At 46.2% G+C, this 23,996-nt stretch overlaps 1 protein-coding gene across 1 annotated transcript in view; it reads right to left on the minus strand.

Moving 5' to 3' along the window:
* The window catches only part of ANXA5 (annexin A5), a 76,047-nt gene that overhangs the window by 23,478 nt on the left and 28,573 nt on the right, over nucleotides 1–23,996 (minus strand). Inside the window, exons 6-9 of the mRNA XM_073641163.1 lie at nucleotides 22,633–22,723; nucleotides 22,312–22,391; nucleotides 14,483–14,539; nucleotides 14,286–14,379 (exon numbers count right to left, since the gene is read on the minus strand). Of these exons, the coding sequence (XP_073497264.1) occupies nucleotides 14,286–14,379; nucleotides 14,483–14,539; nucleotides 22,312–22,391; nucleotides 22,633–22,723 (322 nt within the window). The remainder of the gene's footprint in view (nucleotides 1–14,285; nucleotides 14,380–14,482; nucleotides 14,540–22,311; nucleotides 22,392–22,632; nucleotides 22,724–23,996) is intronic.

A 23,996-nucleotide genomic window follows, 5' to 3' on the forward strand; every position in this document is an offset into this window, starting at 1 on the left:
GGCTCGAACACCGCCCAAAACAGCTCGAATTTGAGATTGGCGAACAGTTCGAGTAGAACAACGCTCATCTCTAGTTATAAGTAGAGATGAGCGTTGTTCTACTCGAACTGTTCGCCAATCTCAAATTCGAGCTGTTTTGGGCGGTGTTCGAGCCGGTCGGCGAACACGAACAATTTGAGAAAAATTCGGCTGTTCGAGGTTATGTTCGATAACTGTTCGTGCACCAAAATCATAACTGGATTTTTTCTCAGTAATGATGAAAATTAATGTTAATACGCAGTTTGAGTGTACAGCGGGGCAGGGGGAGGGGCAGGGGATGGATCTCTGCAGGAACAATGAAGATCTCCATTTTTTTTTCTCTTTCCCGCATTTGCAGTGGGGAGGTGCAATCTGTCAGCCTATCAGCAGCGCACACACGGAGCGAAGTGCTTTTTTTCACACAAGCAAGGGCATGTGTGATTGGCAGTGTATGTCACATGTCCTTGCCCTATAAGACCAAGCCATTTTCCCCGTCGCCACCATTTTCTCACTGCTGCAGCTGCGTGTTAGACGGCACCGCTGTTGCTGTGTGCGCTATACCTTGTTAATTTCAAGCCAATTTTCGCACAAATATACAGATAGCTTGGGAGTAGGGAATAGTTGTGATTGCAGTCCTTTTAAGGACTAGGTTACAGCATTTCCTACGACTTTTATCAGGCAGGTCTGTGCTCTTAAATAGATAGATTGTGGGAGTAAAGACTAATTGTAATTGGAGTCCTTTTCAGGACTAGGTTACATCAGTTCCTATCAGTTTTTGCCAGGCAGGTCTGTGCCAGTGCTGTGCAAGTTTTTTTTCACAGCATTTGGCTGAATCTAGCAAAGCTAATCCTTTTTGGCCTATTGCAGAGTGTGTTAGTCAGTGGAGTAGCCTGTGTTGCAAGATATACCACCTGTGTATAGAATACCAATTTTTTTACTGCACCTAGTGAAGTAAAATCTTTTGGGCATAGAATGATGCTATTAGTCCATCTATACTGACCTCCATCAGGTTGCAAATTGAATAAAAAAATTTTCTTCATTTATCTCTGAAAAAATATTTGGGCTTCTAGCAGCGTGTGGGACTTGTTCTATTAGTCCATCTATACTGACCTCCATCAGGTTGCAAATTAAAAATAATTTTTTTCTGCATCTAGCCCAGCCAATAGTTTTGGCCAAATACCACAGTTTGGCCACTCAGCTCTGCTCGGTTACCATCCATTGTTTTTTTGTGCAAACAACTCCAGAGTTGTGAATTAGTTAACCACCAAAATGAGTGGAAAAAGGCCTGCTGCTGGTGGAAAGGGGAATAGGCGTGTTGGGAAGGGGAAAAAAGGTTGCGTCCGTGGGGTAGGTGCAGAAGAAAGACCATCTTCCAGCCAAACTAAAATGTCTACTTCTTTTAGCGGACAATGTGATAAGATCCCTTTCTTACGGCCACGCCAATCGCTACAAATTCCAGATGAGGCACAAAAACAGCAGGTGCTTCAACGGATATCAAGTGCTCCTTTAAGTGGGCTCTCCTCCACATCAACTTCAACATCACAAATACTCCAGTCCTCAAAGGTGTCACCCAAATTGCACTTGCTTCCTCACAGCTCCCAAATCTCCAGCTGCCCGTCTGAGTATGAGGTAGAACAGATGGTTGAGTCTGCAGAGCTGTTTACTCATACTATAGCCTGGGAATCAGAGGTCGACTCCAGCGCTTCTGTGAATCCAGACGAGGAAATGATCTGCACTGATGCCCAGAATCTTTAGGAGTCTGATCCAGGACCAGACGCAGAAGGTTCTGACCATAATGTAGACCCTCATTCCCAAACTGTAACTCCTGTTGGTGGAGACAATGAGGAAGACGATGATAAGACTCAAATACCTGATTGGAGCGACAACTTTAGTTTTTTGTCAGGGCAGGAACAGGTTGGCTCTGAGGACGACGGGTGTGATAACACACAGGGTGATGATGATGAGGTTGGAGATCCCACTTACTGTCAACCCACAGTCAGCCAAGAGATGAGGTCAGCAGAGGAGGTGGAGGAAGATGCTAGTGACGACGAGGTCAGGTTGCGCCTTCCTGGACAGAGACGTAGTACTGGAAGCACGTCAACAACTGCATCCTCAAACACAACTCTGCCTCTCACCACAAGTCGTGGTGGCTCTTCAGGTCGCATGGGTGCTAAGCCTTGCATAGCCTGGGCATTTTTTTAGATCGATAAAGATGACCCAACTCGTGTTATCTGTAACATTTGTCAGCAAAAGCTAAGTAGAGGCCAAAAAATACATAGTTTGAGTACTTCATGCATGAACCGGCACATGGACATGAAGCATAAGTTGCAGTGGGAAGCTCGGTGTGCTACAATGCGGCCTAGCCGGCCGGGCCAATCACCGTCTGCCATATCTTGTGCATCCGCGGCCTCTTCATCCTCTGTGACTGGGGGGACAGCAGTCACACCTGTTTTGGGGCGCAGACCTGCCACCTCTTTACCCGCAACAGCCAGCGTGATTGGCAGGTCATCATTTTCTTTGGAGGTGGTAACACCAGCTGGTGTTGAGCGCTGTCCGACATAGATAGCACCACCTTTGGATCAAGGCAACCTAACATGTCCGCCTGCATCTTCCTCACAGACCGGCAGTTTGCCGGGGACACCCTTATCAACCCCGTCTAAGCACAATAGCCAGCCCTCGGTCCCTCAGATGTGGACAAGTAAAAGACCATTTCCTCCTAGCCATGAGAAAGCTAAGAGGTTGAATTTCACCATCTGCAAGCTCTTGGCTACAGAAATGCTGCCTTTCCGCCTGGTGGACACAGAGGATTTTCGAGACCTTATGTCCGTCGCAGTGCCCCAGTACCAGATGCCCAGTCGGCACTACTTCTCAAAGAAAGGTGTGCCTGCGCTCCACCAGCATGTCGCACACAACATCACCGCTTCTTTGAGAAACTCTGTGTGTGACAGGGTGCATTTCACCACAGACACTTGGACGAGTAGGCATGGACAGGGGCGTTACATGTCGCTGACTGGGCACTGGGTAACTATGGTGACAGCAGGACAAGGGGCTGCTGTCCAAGTCTTGCCGTCCCCACGAGTTGTGCGTCAATCCTCTTTATGTCAAAGTTCCTCCACTGCTTCTGCCTCCTCAACCTCCTCTCGGTCTTCCACCTGCACCCAAAGCCTGTCTGGTCATGCCACAAGCTTTCTAACTGCGCAGAAGGGATCCTGCACACCTCCTTACTATGCTGGCAGTAGGGCTCAACGTCATCAGGCGGTTTTTACATTGAAATGTCTGGGAAATGTGAGTCACACAGCTGAGGAGTTGTGGTCAGCTCTGGAGAACCAATTTCATGAATGGTTGTCTCCACTGGACCTGAAACCAGGGAAGGCCGTGTGCGACAATGCTGCAAACCTGGGTGCGGCCCTTCGCCGGGGCAATGTCACACACGTGCCTTGTATGGCTCACGTGTTGAACCTGGTTGTCCAGCAATTTTTAGCCCACTATCCCAGACTAGATGGCCTTCTGCAGAGGGCACGGTCGCTGTGTGCTCACTTCCGCCGTTCGCATCCCGCAGCTCAGCGACTTACATCTCTACAGAAGTCGTTGGGCCTGCCACTTCACCGGCTAAAATGCGATGTGCCTACCCGGTGGAATTCAACTCTGCACATGTTGCAGCGACTGTGGCAGCACCGACAAGCCCTGGTGCAATACGTTCTGACGTATAGCCTGGGCCAACGAGATTCAGAGGTGGGGCAAATCACGCTGGAGGAGTGGTCTCAGATCAGGAACCTATGCACCCTTCTGCACAGTTTTGAAATGGCGACGAAGATGTTTAGTGCTGACGATGCCATTATCAGCATGACTATTCCGGTGATTTACATGCTGGAGCACATGTTAAACAGAATTCGGAGTCAGGTGGTGGCACAAGAGGAGGTGGAGGAAGTAGAGGAGGAGGAGTTGTATGCGGAAGGGCTAACATCTGCAAGGTCCAGACGGTCGGCAGCACCAAGGCGGCAGGCATGTGAGGGTGGGGGAGATGGTTTTACCAGGGCGCATGGTAGCAGCCAAACTAGTGAGGAAGGTGCAGGAGCCCAGGAAGAAGTGGAGGACGAACTGATGGAAGACTCATCAGATGAGGGAGACCTTGATCACATTTCTGTTGTGCGAGGTTGGGGGGAGAGGACAGAGGAAGGAAGCATGATTGTTACCTCGCCACCAACACAACAGGGACTTGGTGCTCCTGGATGCGCAACACACATGAGTGCCTTCTTGCTGCACTACCTGCAACATGACCCTCGAATTGTGAGAATTAGAAATAATCCTGACTACTGGGTTGCCACACTGTTAGATCCCCGGTACAAAAGTAAATTTGCAGAAATTATTCCTGCCATAGAAAGGGATGCACGCATGCAGGAGTATCAGCAGAGACTGTTGCAGAATCTTACATGTGCTTTTCCACAAAATACCAGTGGTGCACGTAGTGAATCTCACAGTTCCAACTTGCCAACCGTGGGACCGTCAAGTGTTCAGCACTCAAACCGTAACAGAACCACAGTATCTGCTGGTAACATCAATTTTGCGGAATCATTTCACCACTTTTTTAGCCCATCCTTTGCAAGGCCACAGGAGACAAGAAGTCTGACACATAGTCAACGCCTAGAGACGATGGTACAGGAGTATCTCCAAGTAAACATTGAAGCCACGACTGTGTCACTGGACCCTTGCTCTTTTTGGGCTTCCAATCTGGATAAATGGCCGGAGCTAGCCACTTACGCCTTGGAGATCTTGTCATGCCCCGCAGCCAGCGTTCTGTCTGAACGTGTGTTCAGCGCTGCTGGTGGTGTGCTGACAGATAAGCGCACGCGGCTCTCCACTGATAATGTAGACAGACTCACGTTCATAAAGATGAACAAATCATGGATCCGAAACGACTTTTCTACCCCTGTGTCATCCTGGGGAGAGTAAAAGCTTGATGATTGGTTAAAATCACCCTACCAACCGTTTTAAGCTTTCAAATTACTAATCATGTTTATCTGTATCTTGACTGGAAAATAATTTGGGCTTTGTAGCAGTGTGCAGCACTGATCCTATTAGGCCATCTATAATAAGCTTCACCAGATTTAAAATTAAAAATAATTTTTAGCTGCATCTAGCCCGGAAAATAATTTTGGGGCTCCGAGATGCGCAAGACACATAAGTGCCTTCTTGCTGCACTACCTGCAGCATGACCCTCATATTGTCAGAATTCGAAGTAATCATGACTACTGGGTTGCCACACTCTTAGATCCCCCAAACTTTTCGATCAACCTTTTCATTTTAATAAAGACCAAAAAAATGGTCATTTTTGAAATTATAAGCATTAGCAGGTTGTTAGAAACTGAAATCAAACAGTTTTCAACTCAAAACTTTATTCTAGGTGATGTTACATTTTCACATAGGACCCCTTGTTCGAAAGGAGCTTCTGAACTCTCTCGTCCATTGAATTTGTCAGGTTTTGGATGGTTTCTGCTTCAATTGTTTTGCATGAGGACAGAATACCCTCCCAGAGCTGTTGCTTAGATGTGAACTGCCTCCCGCCATCATAGACACTCCTTTTAATGATGCTCCAAAGGTTCTGAATGGGGTAGAGGTCAGGGGAGCATGGGGGGTCACACCATAAGTTTGTCCCCTTTTATGCCCATATCAGCCAGAGATGCAGATGTTTTATGTGCAGCATGAGATGGTGCATTATCATGCAGAAAAATGATCTTGCTGTGAAATACACGGTTCTTCTTCTTGAACCATGGCAGGAAGTGCTGTTTGAGAAAATCCACATACATTATGGAGTTCATCTTTAGCGCCTTCAGGGATCCTAAAGGGGCCGACAATCTCTCTCCCCATGATTCCAGCCCAAAACATTACTCCACCTCCTCCTTGTTGGCGCTGTAGCCGTGTTTGCGTGGGGTGTCCATCAACCAGCCATCCTCCACTCCATTCATCTGGACCATCGAGCGCTGCACGGCACTCATCCGTGAACAAAACAGTTTTGAAATCAGTCTTCATGTAATGTTTGGCCCACTGGAGCCGTTTCTGCTTGTGTGAAGTGGATAGAGGAGGTCGACAGGATGGCATATGCACAGCTGCAAACCTCTGAAGGACCCTGCATCTTGTTGTTCGGGGGACGTTGGAGGCACAAGCAGCTTCAAAAACTTGTCTGCTGCTATGACAAGGCTTTTTTGCCGCTGCTGTTTCAACCTGACGTAATTGCCTGTAGGAAAGAGTCCTCAATTTGCCCTTATCAGCACGCACACATGTGTACTGTGAATCAGCTACATACTTCTTGATTGCCAAGACACTTCATCCTGATCATCGCACAATGTTGATTGTAGTCATGCCTTGACCTAAACACTCCACAATTTGTTGCTTCTCAGCAGCCGACACATCCTTTTTCTTTCCCATTTTGGCAGAAAATGTAGGCTGCTTAATAATGTGAGAGAGCCTTCTTAAGTAGTCTTGCCTTTCATTGGACACACCTGCCAAACTAATTAGCACAGGTGTCTGCAATTGCTTACAGTGATATAAAGAGCCCTGACACACATCACCATCAATGAGTTTAACTGACAAACAAACAAATTCTTCCCTTATCACTCCTAAACACTTTTTGCATAATAATTTGGAACGCGGTGTACATGTGCTTTTCCACAAAACACCAGTGGTTCACGTAGTGAATCTTGCAGTTCTAACTTGCCAACCGTGGTCTGTATGGAATTGTTCAATAAAGGGCCCAAAATTAAGATAACATAGATGGGAGAGGTCTCTATGAATAGGAATTCCTAAGTATTTGATACCCTGTGAGGGCCAGGCAAAGGGAAAGTTGGACTGGATGGAATCCTATATGGATTTAGGGAGGGAGACATCGAGGGCCTCAGACTTCGCTGCATTGATTTTAAAATTTTACCATGTAACAAAGTGATCTATTTCAGCCATAACAGCAGGGATGGATATATGTGATTGAGTGATATATACTAGGACATCATCAGCAAATAGAGAGCACTTGTACTCGGTGCCTCCCACCTCAATCCACCTAATATTGGGGTTATGGCGAATTGATGAGAGCAGGTGCTCTGTCACTAGGATGTATAAGAGAGGGGACAGAGGACATCCCTGCCTTGTCCCATTGGTGATTGTGAAAGGTGATGAAAATGTTCTGACGCACCCCCTGGGCCTTGGGACACCCGGAGCCGGACCCTTTTTGGTGGATGCTGGTGGTTGTAGTCTTCGTGGCGGCGATCCGGTTCCGTGGCTCAGGGCGGTCAAACCAGTGGCGGAACTATTTATGTGGTTTTGATGTTTAAATGTCCGACTACGCCACCTGTGGATTGCGGTCAGAGTGAACCGCCGCTACAGGGCAGACCGCTAAGGCTGGTGTTGTGGGTGCAGCAGAGCGTAGCATAACTCCCCACGGGAGGAGTATAGCCTGTATGCGGAGGATGGGGGTGATGGGGGTGATGGTGCAGGGCAGCAGCAGTAACGACACGGAGTCAGTGATGCAGTTCAGGGCCTTTACTCACAGTTCTTATTATCCAGACCACGTCTGCAGGTAACGGCTGCCCACGTCGTACTGTGCTCACCAGGTGAGGGGCTCAGACAACTCCCAGATAACTTTGGAGCGCTTCACAGGACCCCCTTTGTGTGTCCTTTGTCTGGCCTTTCTTACCAACACTTCTGTCCGGCTGCCTCGGGCCTCCTCTTGGTAAACTTGGCGCCAGTTTCCCTGACCCTATGTGGTGCCTTCCTAGCGGGTGGAGCAAGGGGCTGCGCCACATAAAATGTCAGAGCCTCCGGTTTCTAGCTGAGGGTCGTTTCCTGCCTCCACTAGTTCGGGGACCGGTCTCCCCCTTTGGCCTGACCCCTCCACGCAGGTGGATTCGGGCGTGCGGTGGCGACTCGCCCATCCGCACCCCTGGGATCCCTTCATTCCTCGTTCCTGGAGCCTTCTCCGCTCCTCTTCCTTCCTTCTCCCTCTTGCAGGCCTGGGCCTCTGTTACTAGGCCCGCCTCCGGAGCAGAGCTCATGCAGAGCCCCTGCTCCCTGCCACTTCTGCTCAGACTTCTCTGCACTGAACTAAGATGGTGCCCACCTTTTATACTCCCTTCTCAATGCACCCAGGAACTGCTTCCTCCCTGCTCCTGCACTGCAGGGTTCCCCTTCCTCAGTGTTCCCTCCCCCCACTCCAGCCAGGGACAGGGACTGTCGTGCCCATCTCAGGGGCATATTGGTCGCCCTGCCCCACGGCAATGTGGTGTAATGCATGCAGGTGTCGGGTCCTGATCCACACTCCATCCTTATCTGAGAGTGAGATATCACACCTCTGGGTGAGGTGCAATACGTCTGTAGCAACCGAGCCCTCGGTGCTACAGTTCCATTTATCTTCAGCCTAGGTGACGTATTGTGATACAGGGCCGTGATTTTGGCTATAAAAGGGTCCCCTAGACCCCTACCCCAAGCTTTTTAAGAGAATCATATATGGCGTGCCAGGAGACTCTATGGAATGCTTTCTCAGCATCCAACGAGAGTATCTACTTACAAATTTTTAACTGCATCTAGCCCAGGAAATACTTTGTGCCTAGTAGCAGTGTCTGCTAGTCAGCGGATTATCCCGGCTGTTAAGCAAGCTACACCACCTGTAGTTTGGACACTTAATTTTTTCAAAGGAAATGCTTCGGGACCACGGGATACTTAGTGAAGAGCATCAGGAGGCACCCCAAGGCATAGGGGCTGGGACTGGCACTAGGATGCCTTGCGGTGGACAGCCGAGCTCGATCCTTATAAAAGCTTTTTAACTGCAGCAGCTTTAGTGGACGCTACTGGAGCTGGAATTACGCGGCTGCTGGCATGAGACTTGCCCTCCAATAGATCCTTGTAAATGGATTTAAAGTGTATTCATTCAAATTAGAGAGACAATTTAAATTAAAAAGCTTAGAGCTGCCTCCACCACAGGGGGGCTCTCTCGACCCACCAGCAGACAGGCACCAGTATTGGGAGAGGGGGGCTGGCCGTCAGGGTTCACCGCGGCTCTGGCACAAACCCGGCGACACGGAGGTGGCACGGGCAGGAGCGGACTGGCCGTCTCGGCTTCTCACTTTTTGGATTTTAGAAGGGCATGACATGCCTATATCTGTGTCTCCCCCTCCTTTTACTCCTCCACCTCTTTTCTTTTCGCATGACTATATGTACTTGTCACTTTTCCATGTGTTAGTTGTGTCTTCTGAGCAGTTTGTCAGCTTTTGGACACCTTTGAAGGTGTTTTCTATGTGTTTCTATGTGTTTTTGTTTGCCTGCCATTGGTTTTAACGGTGTTCGAAGGTGTTCGACGAACAGTTCGACAAACAGTTCGGCGAACACACGGGTGTTCGACGAACCGAACCGAACTCGAACACTACGGGGGTGGCTCAACACTAGTTATAAGCTTTTCTGATGCACCAATGAGACCAAAATAGTTAATATCTCTCTAGACTATGTATTTTCTGCAGTTTTGACACCTCGGGGGCTCTGCAAAAAATGTGCTCCATAAATCAAATAGCACTCCTTGGCTTCAGAGTCTTGCTGTATGCCCACACTGTAGTTTCTGAACACCCATGTATACAAATATTCCATAAGAGAAATTGCACGACAAATTATTCCATTCTACGTCAATTCCAATGAAGCGCCTGAAGGATTAACAAACATCCTGAATGCGGTTTAATACTTTGAGGGGGAAGGAGTATTTAAAAACAGGGTCTTGTTTTAATTTTTGGACATCTAGGCCAATCCCAGTCACTTCAAAAGTGTAGAGGCCCTCAAAAAAAAAAAAAAAAAAAAAAAAACAAACACACACAATACACTTCAAAATCTCTAAAACGATACTGACCACGTAGCCATATCGTAAATTTAACCATTTTGTACAGTTATTTTAGGTACATTTTAAACATTTTTCCAAGTTTGTCAAGTTTCATACACAAATGATAAATCGACCCAAGTATAATAGGTCATAAAATAAAATCTCAGTCATTGGGATATGTAGAAGTATTCCAGAGTTATTACTACATAAAGTGACACATCAGGTTTAAAAAGAAATTTGGCCTGGTCAGGAACATGAAAACTTACTTCGATGGGAAGGAGTTAACACAAGTGAATGAATAAGCATATATTTTCATTAAGAAAAAAAATAAAACCAAAAAGACTCAGCCTCACTGCGTAAAACTAGCATTTTTAAACATTGTCCAAATACATTTTCTCTAACCACATGGAACAACTTACACGGAAAACTAGCGTCAGAGATATTTTAATCTTTTCCATCTGTGAAGCCACCAAGACTTTCCTAGTACTGGAAACTTTCTGCTTTGCCGGATGGCCTCTGATAGTTCAGTGTTCATTTCTGGCATTAAATACCAAGTAAATACTGAAATCCTGCCCATTATACACAACCTCAGGGTTATACAAGTTCAGTACAGAGCTTCCAGTGATGTGATTTTTTCTTCTAGGCATAAAAGTCCCAGTTTAAATAAATCTGCAGCATAATAACCTTCGTCTGAAATCTTGATTATTGGTTCTTGCCATACCTAATGTTTTTCACATGTCAACATGTACAGTACAGACCAAAAGTTTGGACACACCTCAGTTATAGAAGGTTCTGTATTTTCATGACGATGAAAATTGTACATTCACACTGAAGGCATCAAAACTATGAATTAACACATGTGGAATTATATACTTAACAAAAAAGTGTGAAACAACTGAAAATATGTCTTATATTCTAGGTTCTTCAAAGTAGCCACCTTTTGCTTTGATGACTGCTTTGCACACTCTTGGCATTCTCTTGATGAGCTTCAAGAGGTAGTCACCGGAAATGGTCTTCCACAATCTTGAAGGAGTTCCCAGAGATGCTTAGCACTTGTTGGCTCTTTTGCCTTCACTCTGCAGTCTAGCTCACCTCAAACCATCTCGATTGGGTTCAGGTCTGGTGACTGGAGGCCAGGTCATCTGGCGTAGCACCCCATCACTCTCCTTCTTGGTCAAATAGCCCTTACACAGCCTGGAGGTGTGCTTGGGGTCATTGTCCTGTTGAAAAATAGATGGTCCAACTAAACGCAAACTGGATGGAATAGAATGCCGCTGCAAGATGCTGTGGTACCCATGCTGGTTCAGTATGCCTTCAATTTTGAATAAATCCCCCAACAGTGTCACCAGCAAAGCACCCCCACACCAGCACACCTCCTCCTCCATGCTTCACGGTGGGAACCAGGCATGTAGAGTCCATCCGTTCACCTTTTCTGCATCGAACAAAGACACGGTGGTTGGAACCAAAGATCTCAAATTTGGACTCAGACCAAAGCACAGATTTCCATTGGTCTAATGTCTATTCCTTGTGTTCTTTAGCCCAAACAAGTCTCTTCTGCTTGTTGCCTATCCTTAGCAGTGGTTTCCTAGCAGCTATTTTACCATGAAGGCCTGCTGCACAAAGTCTCCTCTTAACAGTTGTTGTAGAGATGTGTCTGCTGCTAGAACTCTGTGTGGCATTGACCTGGTCTCTAACCTGAGCTGCTGTTAACCTGCGATTTCTGAGGCTGGTGACTCGGATAAACTTCTCCTCAAAAGCAGAGGTGACTCTTGGTCTTCCTTTCCTGGGGCGGTCCTCATGTGAGCCAGTTTCTTTGTAGCGCTTGATGATTTTTGCAACTGCACTTGGGGACACTTTCAAAGTTTGCCCAATTTTTCCCACTCACAATGACATTTCTTAAAGTAATGATGGCCACTCGTTTTTCTTTACTTAGCTTGCCATAACATAAATTCTAGCAGTCTATTCAGTAGGATTATCAGCTGTGTATCCACCAGACTTCTGCACAACACAACTGATGGTCCCAACACCATTTATAAGGCAAGAAATCCCACTTATTAAACCTGAAAGGGCACACCTGTGAAGTGAAAACCATTTCCGGTGACTACCTCTTGAAGCTCATCAAGAGAATGCCAAGAGTGTGCAAAGCAGTCAAAGCCAAAGGTGGCTACTTTGAAGAACCTAGAATAGAAGACATATTTTCAGTTGTTTCACACTTTTTTGTTAAGTATATAATTCCACATGTGTTAATTCATAGTTTTGATGCCTTCAGTGTGAATGTACACTTTTCAAAGTCCTGAAAATACAGAAAAATCTTTAAATGAGAAGGTGTGTCCAAACTTTTGGTCTTTACTCCACATATGGACCCTTTAAGGAAGTGGTCCCCAACTTTAGTCCTCAGGAGCCACCAAACAGATCATGTTTTCAGGATTGGCTCTTGAGGACTGGAGTTGGAAACACCTAAAGCTGGATATTTTACAAGTGAAATTAAAATCTTTGCCTACATTTGTGAATAGGCACAGGCCCAATTGATTTAATATCTTAGCCAAGTCAAAGTTAAAAAAAAAAATTGAGTTACGGTAACTATCTTGTAAAATCCTAGAGCTCCCCACATTCTACCGCCCTTTAGTTTTGCACCTAGTCACTCCATTGCAGAAACACACACTTCTCTCTTCTGGAGTGCAGTATGTGAAATCTCTGCATGTAGGCCAACAGGTCATCTCTTTAGAGTCTTTCTTCAGAGATGTGCCAATAACATCTTGGCAGCATCTGTCATTGACTGACTTCTAGATCAACTGCAGAGAGGTCATTGGCATAGTCTAGAAAGGAGGGGTGAAAGCACAGACTCAAAATCTCTGCTTTTAGTGCAACTGGGCTTCTCTTCATAGTGTGTTCCAAAAGCAACAAAAGGGAACATCTCAGCAATGGACGAGGTGCAGAATCAGGGAAGCTCAGGGACTTTTACAAAGCATTTAACACAATTTTTTTTTTGAACATGTGACAGGTCCTATATAGCTTAGCAACTGCTCATTTCTATTGAAGGGAACCTGTCAGTAAGAATTTCACTAAACCAAAAGGAGATCAAGATAGGGCAGGGTGAAACATCTCCAACAATACATCTTCCACTGCCTTCAAGTACTTCGTTGCACCAAAATATTTTACTCATACACCAACTGGGCTCACAGGTGCATTGGCGGGAATATTAGTGAACTTGCAGTCTTCTCCTCTCTGCATTTTCTGGCCCTCCATTTCTTGACTGGAGGGGGATGCGATCGAAAAAAAGTGAAAGGAGTGACAGACTGCAAGTGCAATGATATGCTCACCAATACAGTTGTATGTCTACTTTGCATGTTAAAAAAAAAAAAAAAAAAAAAAAAAAAAAAAAAAAAACCACACAAAGCATAAAGCGCCGGAGGGCGATGAAAGAGGTATCCTTGCAGAGGTTTCATCCTACACAACATCTGGTTATCTGAGTAAAATCTTACTGATTGGTACCCCTTTTAGAGAAGACAAAATCTAAATTATTTAAGTACATTTATATGTATCTATATATGATAACACTTCCCAAGAGTCCGTGCCAGTGGGGCAGTAATATAACACTCTGCACCTCACATACTGTATAAAACAAAATTACTTGCTTAACTTTTCATTAAGTGTAAAAAATAAAAAAAAACATAGTATTCAGATGTAAACTGTCAAACTCCTACTGAAAGGACATGTTCTGAGTAAGGCGGAAAGTTTTACTATGAACCATGTGATACTTATAAATGCTGTGGAGAAATTTTTTTGAGCCGTCTCTGGGCCATATAATTTTTTTTTAAATACAGTGTTTGCTGGAAATTTATTGCCATTTATATAATATAAACCTCAGTAGTTTAACTTTCTAGCTACAATACCAGATATTATTTCACTACCTAGTGTGCTTCCAATATATGCAATGCAGTGTAGATTACACGCATTTTAGATGGTACAATACCAGGTTAGATTCTGCGCCCGCAGCTCTAAGTATTGAGAAACCCAACACTGCATGAAATATTAATACTTGTCACTTAAGACCCTGCCCCATCAGAAACACTGTGTAATGGATTAGTGCGTACATGTTCAGATATGGCCAGTTTAGGTATTCGATGTGCCACTGGTGACCTGCTTTTTAGGGGAAAAAAAAAGACCACAACTAGATTTACACACAAAGCATGGCGCTCAGAGGGATTGGGACATCAACCGAAGCACATTATTATTTAATGTTCTGCAGCATTACTGTGTAATACAAAGTCGCTCATTATAAAACTATTTGACAGCAATGTCTGAAGAAAGCCCAGGAGAATTCAGGATGGAAGCAGAGCTGCTACATCTCACAGGAGGGTGAATATTATGTGTATAAATATATCACACACAGACTAGAGAAACAGCACAAATGTCAAGTTACCTTTCCTTAGGTGGGCACTGCTGCGTGTTCCCAATATTGTGATGAACTTTTCTTCATCTGTACCCCACTTAAGTTCACCAGCTTGAAATAAATCCTGGCAGAAAGATGAAACGCATTGAGATCAGATTGAACAAAAAACTTCAGGGGACGAATGCAAAATTCCTTTTAGCTCTTTCTTCAATAGAGAACTCACTGACCTGAGCGTCCTTCTCAACAAGATCATCATTAACTTTGGAGTCAGGGTCCCTGTTGGCCTGAAGGGATAAATACAGGTTGATATACACTCATAATGATCCCACTAGAAAAACTTGTATAATGAGAAAACACCAAGGTTACTTACCGGTAGCCGGTTTTTCCTGAGCCCATGACAGCACACCTTGAGAGAGAGGATCCGCCCCAACAAGGACAGGAAACCGTCTGAAATAAAAGGGCGGTACCTCTCCCTTGCTTCAGTTGTTTACAGAGCATTAAGAGGACCTCCCTAAACAGGTTAGGCACATAACCAACACCACAATATACATATACACACCACCCCAAACAGTGCACACCAGGGTGTGAGAAACATAGAAAAAATAAGGGGGGGAAACTACGGGTGCTGTCATGGGCTCAGGAAAAACCGGCTACCGGTAAGTAACCTTGGTGTTTTCCCCTCCCCCATGACAGCACACCTTGAGAGAATTTTGGAGAATTTATGAGCACCCTAGGGAGGGACCACCGCCTGAAGTACCCTTCTCCCAAAGGTGAGATCAGAAGAGGATAGATTCAACCGATAGTGCTTAAAGAAGGTGGATGGTGTAGACCAAGTAGCAGCCCTACATATCTGCTCGATCGAGACGTCTGCTCTCTCTGCCCAGGAGGTTGCAACGGCTCTGGTGGAATGAGCCCTCACATTGTCCGGGGCTGGAACCCCTGTGGGCGTATAGGCTAAGCAAATGGCCTCCCTGAGCCACCTAGAGATGGTACCCTTGGACACCCCGTGACCTTTCCTACACCCTTGAAAGGTCAGGAACAGAGAACCGTCTTTCCTCCACAGACTAGTCATGTGAATGTACTGTAGCAGGGACCTCCTAACATCTAGGCTATGGAACCTGACTTCCCCTGGGTTCTTGGGATTGCTGCAGAACGAGGGTAGCACAATCTCCTGACTACGGTGAAATCTAGATACCACCTTGGGAAGGTATGCTGGATCTGGCCACAAGGTGACCCTATCCTCAAAGATTTGTGTGTAAGGAGGATTAACCGAAAGGGCCTGCAGATCACCCACCCTACGGGCTGACATTAAGGCCACTAGGAGGATGGTCTTAAGGGTGAGAATTTTTGGAGAAACCTTGTGTAGAGGTTCAAATGGTTCACTAGTAAGAGCGTTCAAGACTAAGTTCAGGTCCCAAGGAGGAACACCCAAGGATCTAACCGGTCCTGCTCTGGCACAGGACTTGATAAACCTCGAGATCCACCTATTCCCAGCCAGATTACAATTGTAAAGTGCTCCCAAAGCTGAAACTTGAACCTTAAGGGTCCCTGTAGCTAGACCCAGGTCCCGCCCCTTTTGCAGAAATTCCAGGATCCCTCTGATCGGAGGTTTGCTCGATAGCGGGATATCTATAAACTCTAGGAATTTACCCCAAACCCTGCTATAAATCTTAGTTGTAATTGGTTTTCTGCTCCCCAATAAAGTAGAAACTAAGCCTGGTGAAAACCCCTTGCTACTCAATAGCGACCTCTCAAATTCCATGCCGAAAGATGGAACCCCCTGGCCTGGGCATGGAATACTGGTCCCTGCATGAGAAGGTCCGGCCTCTCTGGTAGAATCCAGGGATCTGACACCGACATTAGCCGAAGCAGAGAACCAAGGCCTCTTGGGCCAAAAAGGGGCTATCAAAATCACCCTGGCGCCTTCCTCCCGGATCTTCCTCACCACTACTGGAATCATCACTAATGGCGGAAAGGCATAGGCCTTCCTGAACCCCCAAGGAATCTGGAGGGCATCTAAGGCATGGGGATTTTCTGCCGGATTTAGGGAGCAAAATCTCTGCACCTTTCTGTTTGCCCTTGTGGCGAACAGGTCTATGTCTGGCTGCCCCCATAACTGGACAATCTGATGGAAGACCTCCGGGTTCAACCCCCACTCCCCCTGTCTTAGGGTATGGCGGCTTAGAAAATCTGCTTTCACGTTTTCTATCCCCTTTATGTGAAGGGCGCTGAGGGATAGGAGGTTTCGCTCTGCTAGACCAAGGATCCTGTCTGCCACCACCATCAGAGGGCGTGACCTTGTCCCTCCTTGGTGATTCACATAGGCTACTGCTGTCCGGTTGTCGGACCTGACCTGGACATGGTGATTTTGGATGTGAGGGAGGAAGGCCCTGAGGGATCTTTCTACGGCCCAAAGCTCCTTTAAGTTTGAGGATGCTCCCCCCTCGTGGTAAGCCCAGTGACCCTGAATTGAGAGTTCTGCCAGATGACCCCCCCCATCCTGAACTGCTTGCGTCGGACGTAATTACCAGATCTACTGGTCTGGACCATTGAACGCCTGCGGTTAGATTTCCCCTGACTGTCCACCACGAAAGGGAATCTACTACTTGTGGGGAGAGAGAGAGCCTGCCTTCTAAATGCCCGTTGCAGGACCTCTGTGCTGACAGGACCTCCCACTGAAGCCGCCTCATATGCCCCTGGGCCCACATTCCTGGGTTCTATGACGGCCTGTCTCCCAGCAGTAGGGACATTGCCTCTCTCAGAGACATCTCTGGAGCTTGAATGGCCTTCGAGACTAATGCAATCAACCTGCAGATTTTGTCCTCTGGGAGGAAGCAGGTTTGGAGACGAGAGTCTAGGATTAGACCCAGAAAGGTCTGAGTCCTGGAGGGGGTTAGTCTTGATTTTTGGAAATTTACTAACCACCCCAGCTGATGCAACACTTCCGTGACCACTAGGAGCTGACTGGAGCAGTGGGCTTCTGTTTTCCCTATTATCAAGAAGTCGTCTAAATATGGCACGATCACTACATTCTTGATCCGTAGGAAGGCTGTCACTTCTGCTATTAGTTTCGTAAATATTCTTGGGGCAATGGAGAGGCCAAAGGGTAGGGCAGCAAACTGAAAATGCCTCAGCTTCCCCTGAATAAACAGGGCTACTCTCAGATACTTCTGATACTCCGGATGGATTGGGACGTGATAATATGCGTCCTTCAAGTCTATTACAGCCATAAAGCAGTTGCGATGTAAGAGCTTCACTGCCGAGCTTACTGACTCCATCTTGAAAGTCTGGTTTTCTACTACTTGGTTCAGACTCCTGAGGTTGATGATGGTCCTTAAGGACCCGTTTGGTTTTTTTATCATGAATAGTGGGGAATAGTACCCCCTCCCTCTCTGTGTTGCTGGTACTTCGAGAAGGACCTGCTTTCCTACTAACTCTAACACTTCTGTTTCCAGGGCTAATTGTTCTTCCTGGACCTTTCGTAGGGGGTTAACCACAAAGGTCCGCCAGGGGGTCTGGCTGAACCGGATCTTCAGGCCCCCACTGATAACAGCAAACCCCTGGATTCTGAAAATTATCGCATCCCAAGCTGGAAGAAAGTGGGAAAGCCTTCCACCCACTTCCAGCCTGGCGTCATTGGGAGGATCTCTTCGAACTCGAGGATGGTCCTCCAAACATGTAGCCCGATTCATTTTTGGACTTGGCTTCCCATTTCTTTTTGTCTCCCGGAGGACGACCCCGGTTAAATTTTCTCCTCCGAAAACTAAATCTTCTTGGTTCCCCCGAAAATCCCGGGAACCCTTTGGTTTTATCGCCTGCTTTTTCCAACAGGTCTTCTAACTTTTGGCCAAACAGGAGTCTACCATCACATGGGAGGGAGCACAGTTTCTGTTTCGAAGGTAGGTCGCCTGGGCAACCTTTGAGCCACAAGGCCCGCCTGGCTGCGTTGGATAGTCCCGCTGCCCTAGCTGACAGTCTAACCGAGTCAGCTGAAGAGTCGGCCAGGAAGGCCGATGCTGTTTGTATTAGAGGTAGCTCTGCAAGTATTGCCTGTCTGGAGACCTTTTTATCTTTAAGCTGGTCTTCCAGCTGTTGGAGCCACACCATCAAGGACCTCGCCACACAGGTGCTAGCCACCGCTGGTTTTAGGCCACCTGCCGCCGCCTCCCACGTGTGGCGCAGGAAGGAGTCAGCTCTTTTATCCAGGGCATCTTTTAGGACGCCAGAGTCCTCCAAGGGCAGGGAAGACCTTTTCGATGACCTTGCCACAGTCCCATCCCTGAATCTTACTGTTAACCGGAAATGAGCGTCTCTTCTTCTCTCCCAAGCCCGCAAACATGATGTCCTCCCGGGATTTAGATGCTCTCTCTCTTCCTCCAGACCCATGGTTGATCTTACTGCCCTAACCAGTCTGTCTGTATTCTCAATGGGGAAGCAGGGTCTACCGCCCCCCGATGAGGAAGAGGACGATGAATCCCACTGCTCCTCGGACTGGGAGGAATCAGAGACGGGGGAAACCTCTCTACGGGGCCTTTTCTTCCCTCTAAGGAACCCTTTCAGGGACCCCTGAACTTCTGCATGTACTATGGACTTTAAATCTGCAGCAAAATCCCAGAAATTCTCAGCTATGGTTTTGGTCACACAGCCCTGGCAAAGTGGTTTCTGCCACTCTACTGAGAGAGAAGCTTGGCAAAGGGCACACATTCTATGCTTTTGCTTGGCACTACTCTTTTTAGGCTCCTAAAAAAAGGAAGCACATAAGAGACTTCCCGTTATTAACCAGTGACATTCACGAAGCTCAATCACCCTCGGAGGTCACAAACGGGTACCGGATTCGGAGGCTGTCGCGGAACCGATGATTCCATTCTGGATGGTCCCGAGGCACTCGAAGCCTTACTCCTGCGGCTGCCACTACGATTACTCGAGCGGCTGTCTGTATACGATGCATCCCTCTGCTTTTTCTGTTGCTGAGGTGGGGGGGTAAGCTGCTGCTGCTCCTGGCTATCTGGATCAGCCATGTCTCAGAAGCGCACCACGCTTCCAGGATAGCTCCCCCCCCTTAAATATAGGGCCATCCAGCCTCCTCCGGTCTGTGGGCCCTCCCCCTTCCTCAGGCCGGAGCTCCGTTGAAAAAAAAAAAAAAAAAAAAAAAACCGGCCTGGGACGCTCCGATGGGCGCCGCCATCTGACGTCACCCAGCGCGCCGCTCCCAGCGTGCCCTGCGCCGTGACGTCAGGCGCGTCACACCCGGAAGCGTTCCACACTGCAGGGGGAGGACGGCGCCGCGGTCTCCGGGAGGACAGAGCCTGGCAGAGACCCCAGGGGAAGCTGCGGACGGCGCTTCTGGGATACTGAACCCGGTGCACAGGCCAGTGCCCGCTCTTCCACACCGGGACAGCCCCAGGTAAGTCTTCTTTCTTCCAGACAGGTTCCCCATCAAGGACAGGAAACCAACTGAAGCAAGGGAGAGGTACCGCCCTTTTATTTCAGACGGTTTCCTGTCCTTGGTGGGGCGGATCCTCTCTCAAGGTGTGCTGTCATGGGGGAGGGGAAAAAATGTATGAAAGTAAACCAAGAATAAAACACATCCCACTTCCAAAAGAAGCTGTCATTATGGAAGAAAATCTAAATGCACGACTAGATAAAACACATTCCATACAAGCATTTCCCCGCAGTAAGCCCGGACATGGATTGTGTTCTGTAGCTAATTGCAGACGCCGAACTCCGAAGCCAAACAGTAAGGAGGACTCCAAAATAATCATTATCTTACAAAGTGTGGACCTCTGGCAGGCTTCCTGTGAGGGAATGGAAGTGATCTAAAGACCTATATGGAATCTCTCTCATCTCTCCATGCATTATAATACTTCAGAAAGGGGGTTCATGACCACCGATTCCCAATCATTAATAGCTGGTATATTTTAATAATGCATGCTGTGCCCTATTTATCATTTGCAGGGGTGACATTCAGCCAGTTCTTACCGGTTTGGGGAATCTGGTTAAAATTGCAGCTGGCAAGAAGAAGTGTCCTGGTATTGAAGACCAGGGGCCTACTGGCTTCAACCGTATGTGTGCGCCGATGTGAGCTGCTGGACTTGTACGCGCGACATATGGAACGGGACAATGGTATTATTCAGTCACTATATGGGGCAATGTGTGCCCTGGTCACGGTGGGCAATTTCGTGCATATTTGGCCTGTGGCTGCTGAGATAAGAGTTTAGCTGCAGCAGACAGTTGAGGCGGCACATGGACAGGTCGTCCTTTCCAATTTGAGCAGGGTTCTTTAGTACTAAATTTTAAGACTTGTAGAAAAATCCTCTAATACTACACATCATACTAAGCAGTGACTAATTGTATCATTGCTTCTGTCAAGTATACGTTGTTTGAGTCAAACCATCAATGAAGGTATAAGTAGGGTAAGAAGAGGAAAGCGCTTTTACTTTTAGCTACCGTTGCTTGTATTTTGTGGTTGAGAAAATGTGTGCAGCATTAAAGTGGATATGTCTTTCTAGCAAACAGGGAATCTGTTAAAAATTGGAATCCCACCCCTGCAGAGAAACCAAGCCTGGTATAAAGTGTGATTTTTGCCTCCTTTGGCTCCTATGTATGGAAAGATCAAGATTTGTGAAGATTGGCCTGCAATCTAAGGCTAAAAATAGTATTTAAAAAAAAAAAAATGTAAGTTTGCATCAATAAGTTATTCCCATAATAGTTAGGTTTCTTCCAATCCATTTTATAGGGAATGGCTTGCTGATCGCTTGGAGTCTAGGTATCCCGAGATCGGATCTCTGCAGCTTTATCCTGAATGGAGTAGAAGTGTGCATGTCTGACCTCTCTCCATTTATGGTCCATGGAGACAGCCAAGCACCTTATTCGGCAAACCCATAGACAATGAACGGAGTGAAGGCTGAGCATGCACTCTTCTCCTCCGCTTCAGGACCGTTGTGGGGGGGGGGGGGGGGGGGGAGGTCCTAGCGATCAAATATCGAGCTGTCAGCAACTTTTCCCCAATCCATGAGAAGGGTGGGGGTGGAAATAGCTTTTTAGTTCGATCAAGTGACTCTAGAACATACATTTCGCAGCACAATCGTATATTAAAGGGGTTGTCCACTACTAGGACAATTATTTCTTAAACTAAATGTTCGCCCCCAATAAAATAAAGCCTATACTCTCCTCTCATGCCAGCTCCATTGAGGCCGTGTCGGCACTCGCGGTCCCAGGGCTGTGATGCGGTGAAATGACACGTGGTGCCTAATCAGCACTGACGTCACTGTCCCTGCCCCGCCTTCAGACAAACTGAACATGAAGAGGAAGTCGAAGAGCAGCTGCAGCCCGGACTTCTTCTTCATGTTCAGTTTGTCTAAAGGCGGGGCAGGGACAGTGACGTCAGTGCTGATTAGGCACCACGTGTCATTTCACCGCATCACAGCCCTGGGACCGCCTCAATGGAGCTGGCACGAGAGGAGAGTATAAGCTTAATTTTAATCGGTGGCGAACATTTAGTTTAAGATAGAATCGTCCTAGTAGTGGATCTGCGTAATCACTATCTGCGTTAAAAAAAAAAAAAAAAAAGGGAGTCTCCTGAATGCTTCCTATCTAAAAGCTACATTCCCACAATGAGTATCTTATGTTACAGATTTTCTACACCCATTAGCTAAATTAGGTTACTTACCTTTTTGTTATTGCCTTTTCTTCTCTTCTTCCCAGTACACTTGTTTTTATTTAATTTTTTGCAGTTTGTATCTTTTTGGATGGCATGTGTTAATCAAAGCCGCTTTTTATATGGTCATGTGTGTTTTACATGCATTTCAGCAATGGAAATAGACCATAACAGTATATGCTTGTTTTTTTTTGTTTTTTGTTTTTTTTTTTTTTACCTGCGGATTTTCAGCATCTAATGCAATTCTATGCGGACAATCAGCTCCGTTTACTTACAAAAGGAATTGACATGTTGTGGATTTCGAAACACGCACGCAAACACATTTTTGTTATATACAATGGGAAAATGAAGCACCAAAATAAAATTTAAAAAAAAAAATGAAGTCTTGAAAAGCCTAACCTGGACAAGAACCACCAACATTCTCTGAAAGTAACCAGATGTATCTCCAGTGATGCAGTCCTCCAGTTCACGATCATACTCTACAGCAATATAGAAAATACAGAACTTAATATAATTTTCCTTTATCTTTATATCAGATATTCACAATGTTAAATGAATTAGACATACTGTCCTGACATGGGCAGCATATGCAGATAATAAAGCTACTTCAAATGTATATTCAAATGCGAATGAGAAGAAAAATTGTAGGGGGATTTTCCTGCAGAGTTTTTTCGTATAAAACATAAAAGGTATCTACGTGCAAGAACAGTTGGCCAGTACCTTCTTTGTAAACTTTTTTGATGTGACAGATTTCAGCTGGAGTTCTGGAAGCAAGAATTTCAATGAGCACTCTCTCATCAGTGCCAGCACCCTGGAAAACACGAAGATGCACATTAGAACTTGTCCAAAAAAAGAAAGCTATATAAAATAAAAATTGCAGCTCTCGCAGATGCATATATCTGACAAAGAGTTCCAATAACACCAATAGTCTCAGTCCCATATAATTAGGCCCAAAAAGCATAACAGAAACCAACACTTAAGATTGAGGCTTTTTTTTTGGAACAGGCTAAAATACATCTTTAATAAGCATACTCCAATTGTTTTTAATATTTATGCATGTATAGAGAAGGTAGGTCTACCTGCATAAAACGGTTTAATATGCTGCACTGCTATATCTATACAAGGTTCTTCATATACCAAAAGTAAAATACATAGGACTGCATATAAAGTACAGGTAGGGTATGTGCCCACGATGCAGAAATTTCCTGAGCATTTCTGCACCTCCTTGCCAGAAAACACGAACGCAGATTTTACATGCTTTTTTGAGCATCACTTGGAAAAGGGCTTGACAAGTTGGTCACACAATATAAATCCATGAAACTGTCATGGAGTTATATTGTGTGACCAACTTAGAAGAAATTTCTACTATAAAATGTTGCATCCAAAGTATAAAAAAAAAAAAAAAAAAAAAAAAAAAAAAAAAAAAAAAAAGGGAATTAAAAATAGAAATAAAAAAACCTTATATTCACCTCTCCGACGGCCCCCGGTCTCCTCCCGGCCGCGTCCGCTCTCCTCGGCGTCCCACTGTGTACTGGCAGGACCTGCGGTGAAGTCATTTTGTCACCTGACATCAGGTGATGGTCGCGTCACCTGTCAGGTGACTAAATGACGTCACCGCAGGTTCTGCCAGTACACCGCGGGACGCTGAGGAGAGAGGACGCAGCCAGGAGGAGACCGGGGGCCACCGAAGAAGTGAGTATGAATAATTTTTTACTTTATAATTCTCTTTTTACTTGCAGGTACTATGGTACCCGGGTCAGATGAGAGTATCCTCTTCTCCAGACCCGGGTACCATCCGCGCACTGAACCGCATAACATCCGCATGTATACATACGGATATTATGCAGTTCAATGCAAGTTAATGGGCTCGATTTCACGTCCAAATTGGTTGTGCTGTAGATTTTTCCGCAATGATAATCCGCAGTGGACATTTCCGCAGCACAAGCGGATCATCATTGGGAAACATGGCAGACATCTTAACAAGCGATTTTAATGCGTTTCCGTGACGGAAATGCCGCCGCGGAAACGCATTAAATCCACATCGTGGGCACATAGATGTAGAATACCTCAGGAAGTATCTTTCC

The sequence above is a fragment of the Phyllobates terribilis genome, unplaced genomic scaffold (genome assembly GCF_046119375.1).
Source record: "Phyllobates terribilis strain yellow unplaced genomic scaffold, ASM4611937v1 Scaffold_1__5_contigs__length_1240528914, whole genome shotgun sequence".
Taxonomy (NCBI): domain Eukaryota; kingdom Metazoa; phylum Chordata; class Amphibia; order Anura; family Dendrobatidae; genus Phyllobates; species Phyllobates terribilis.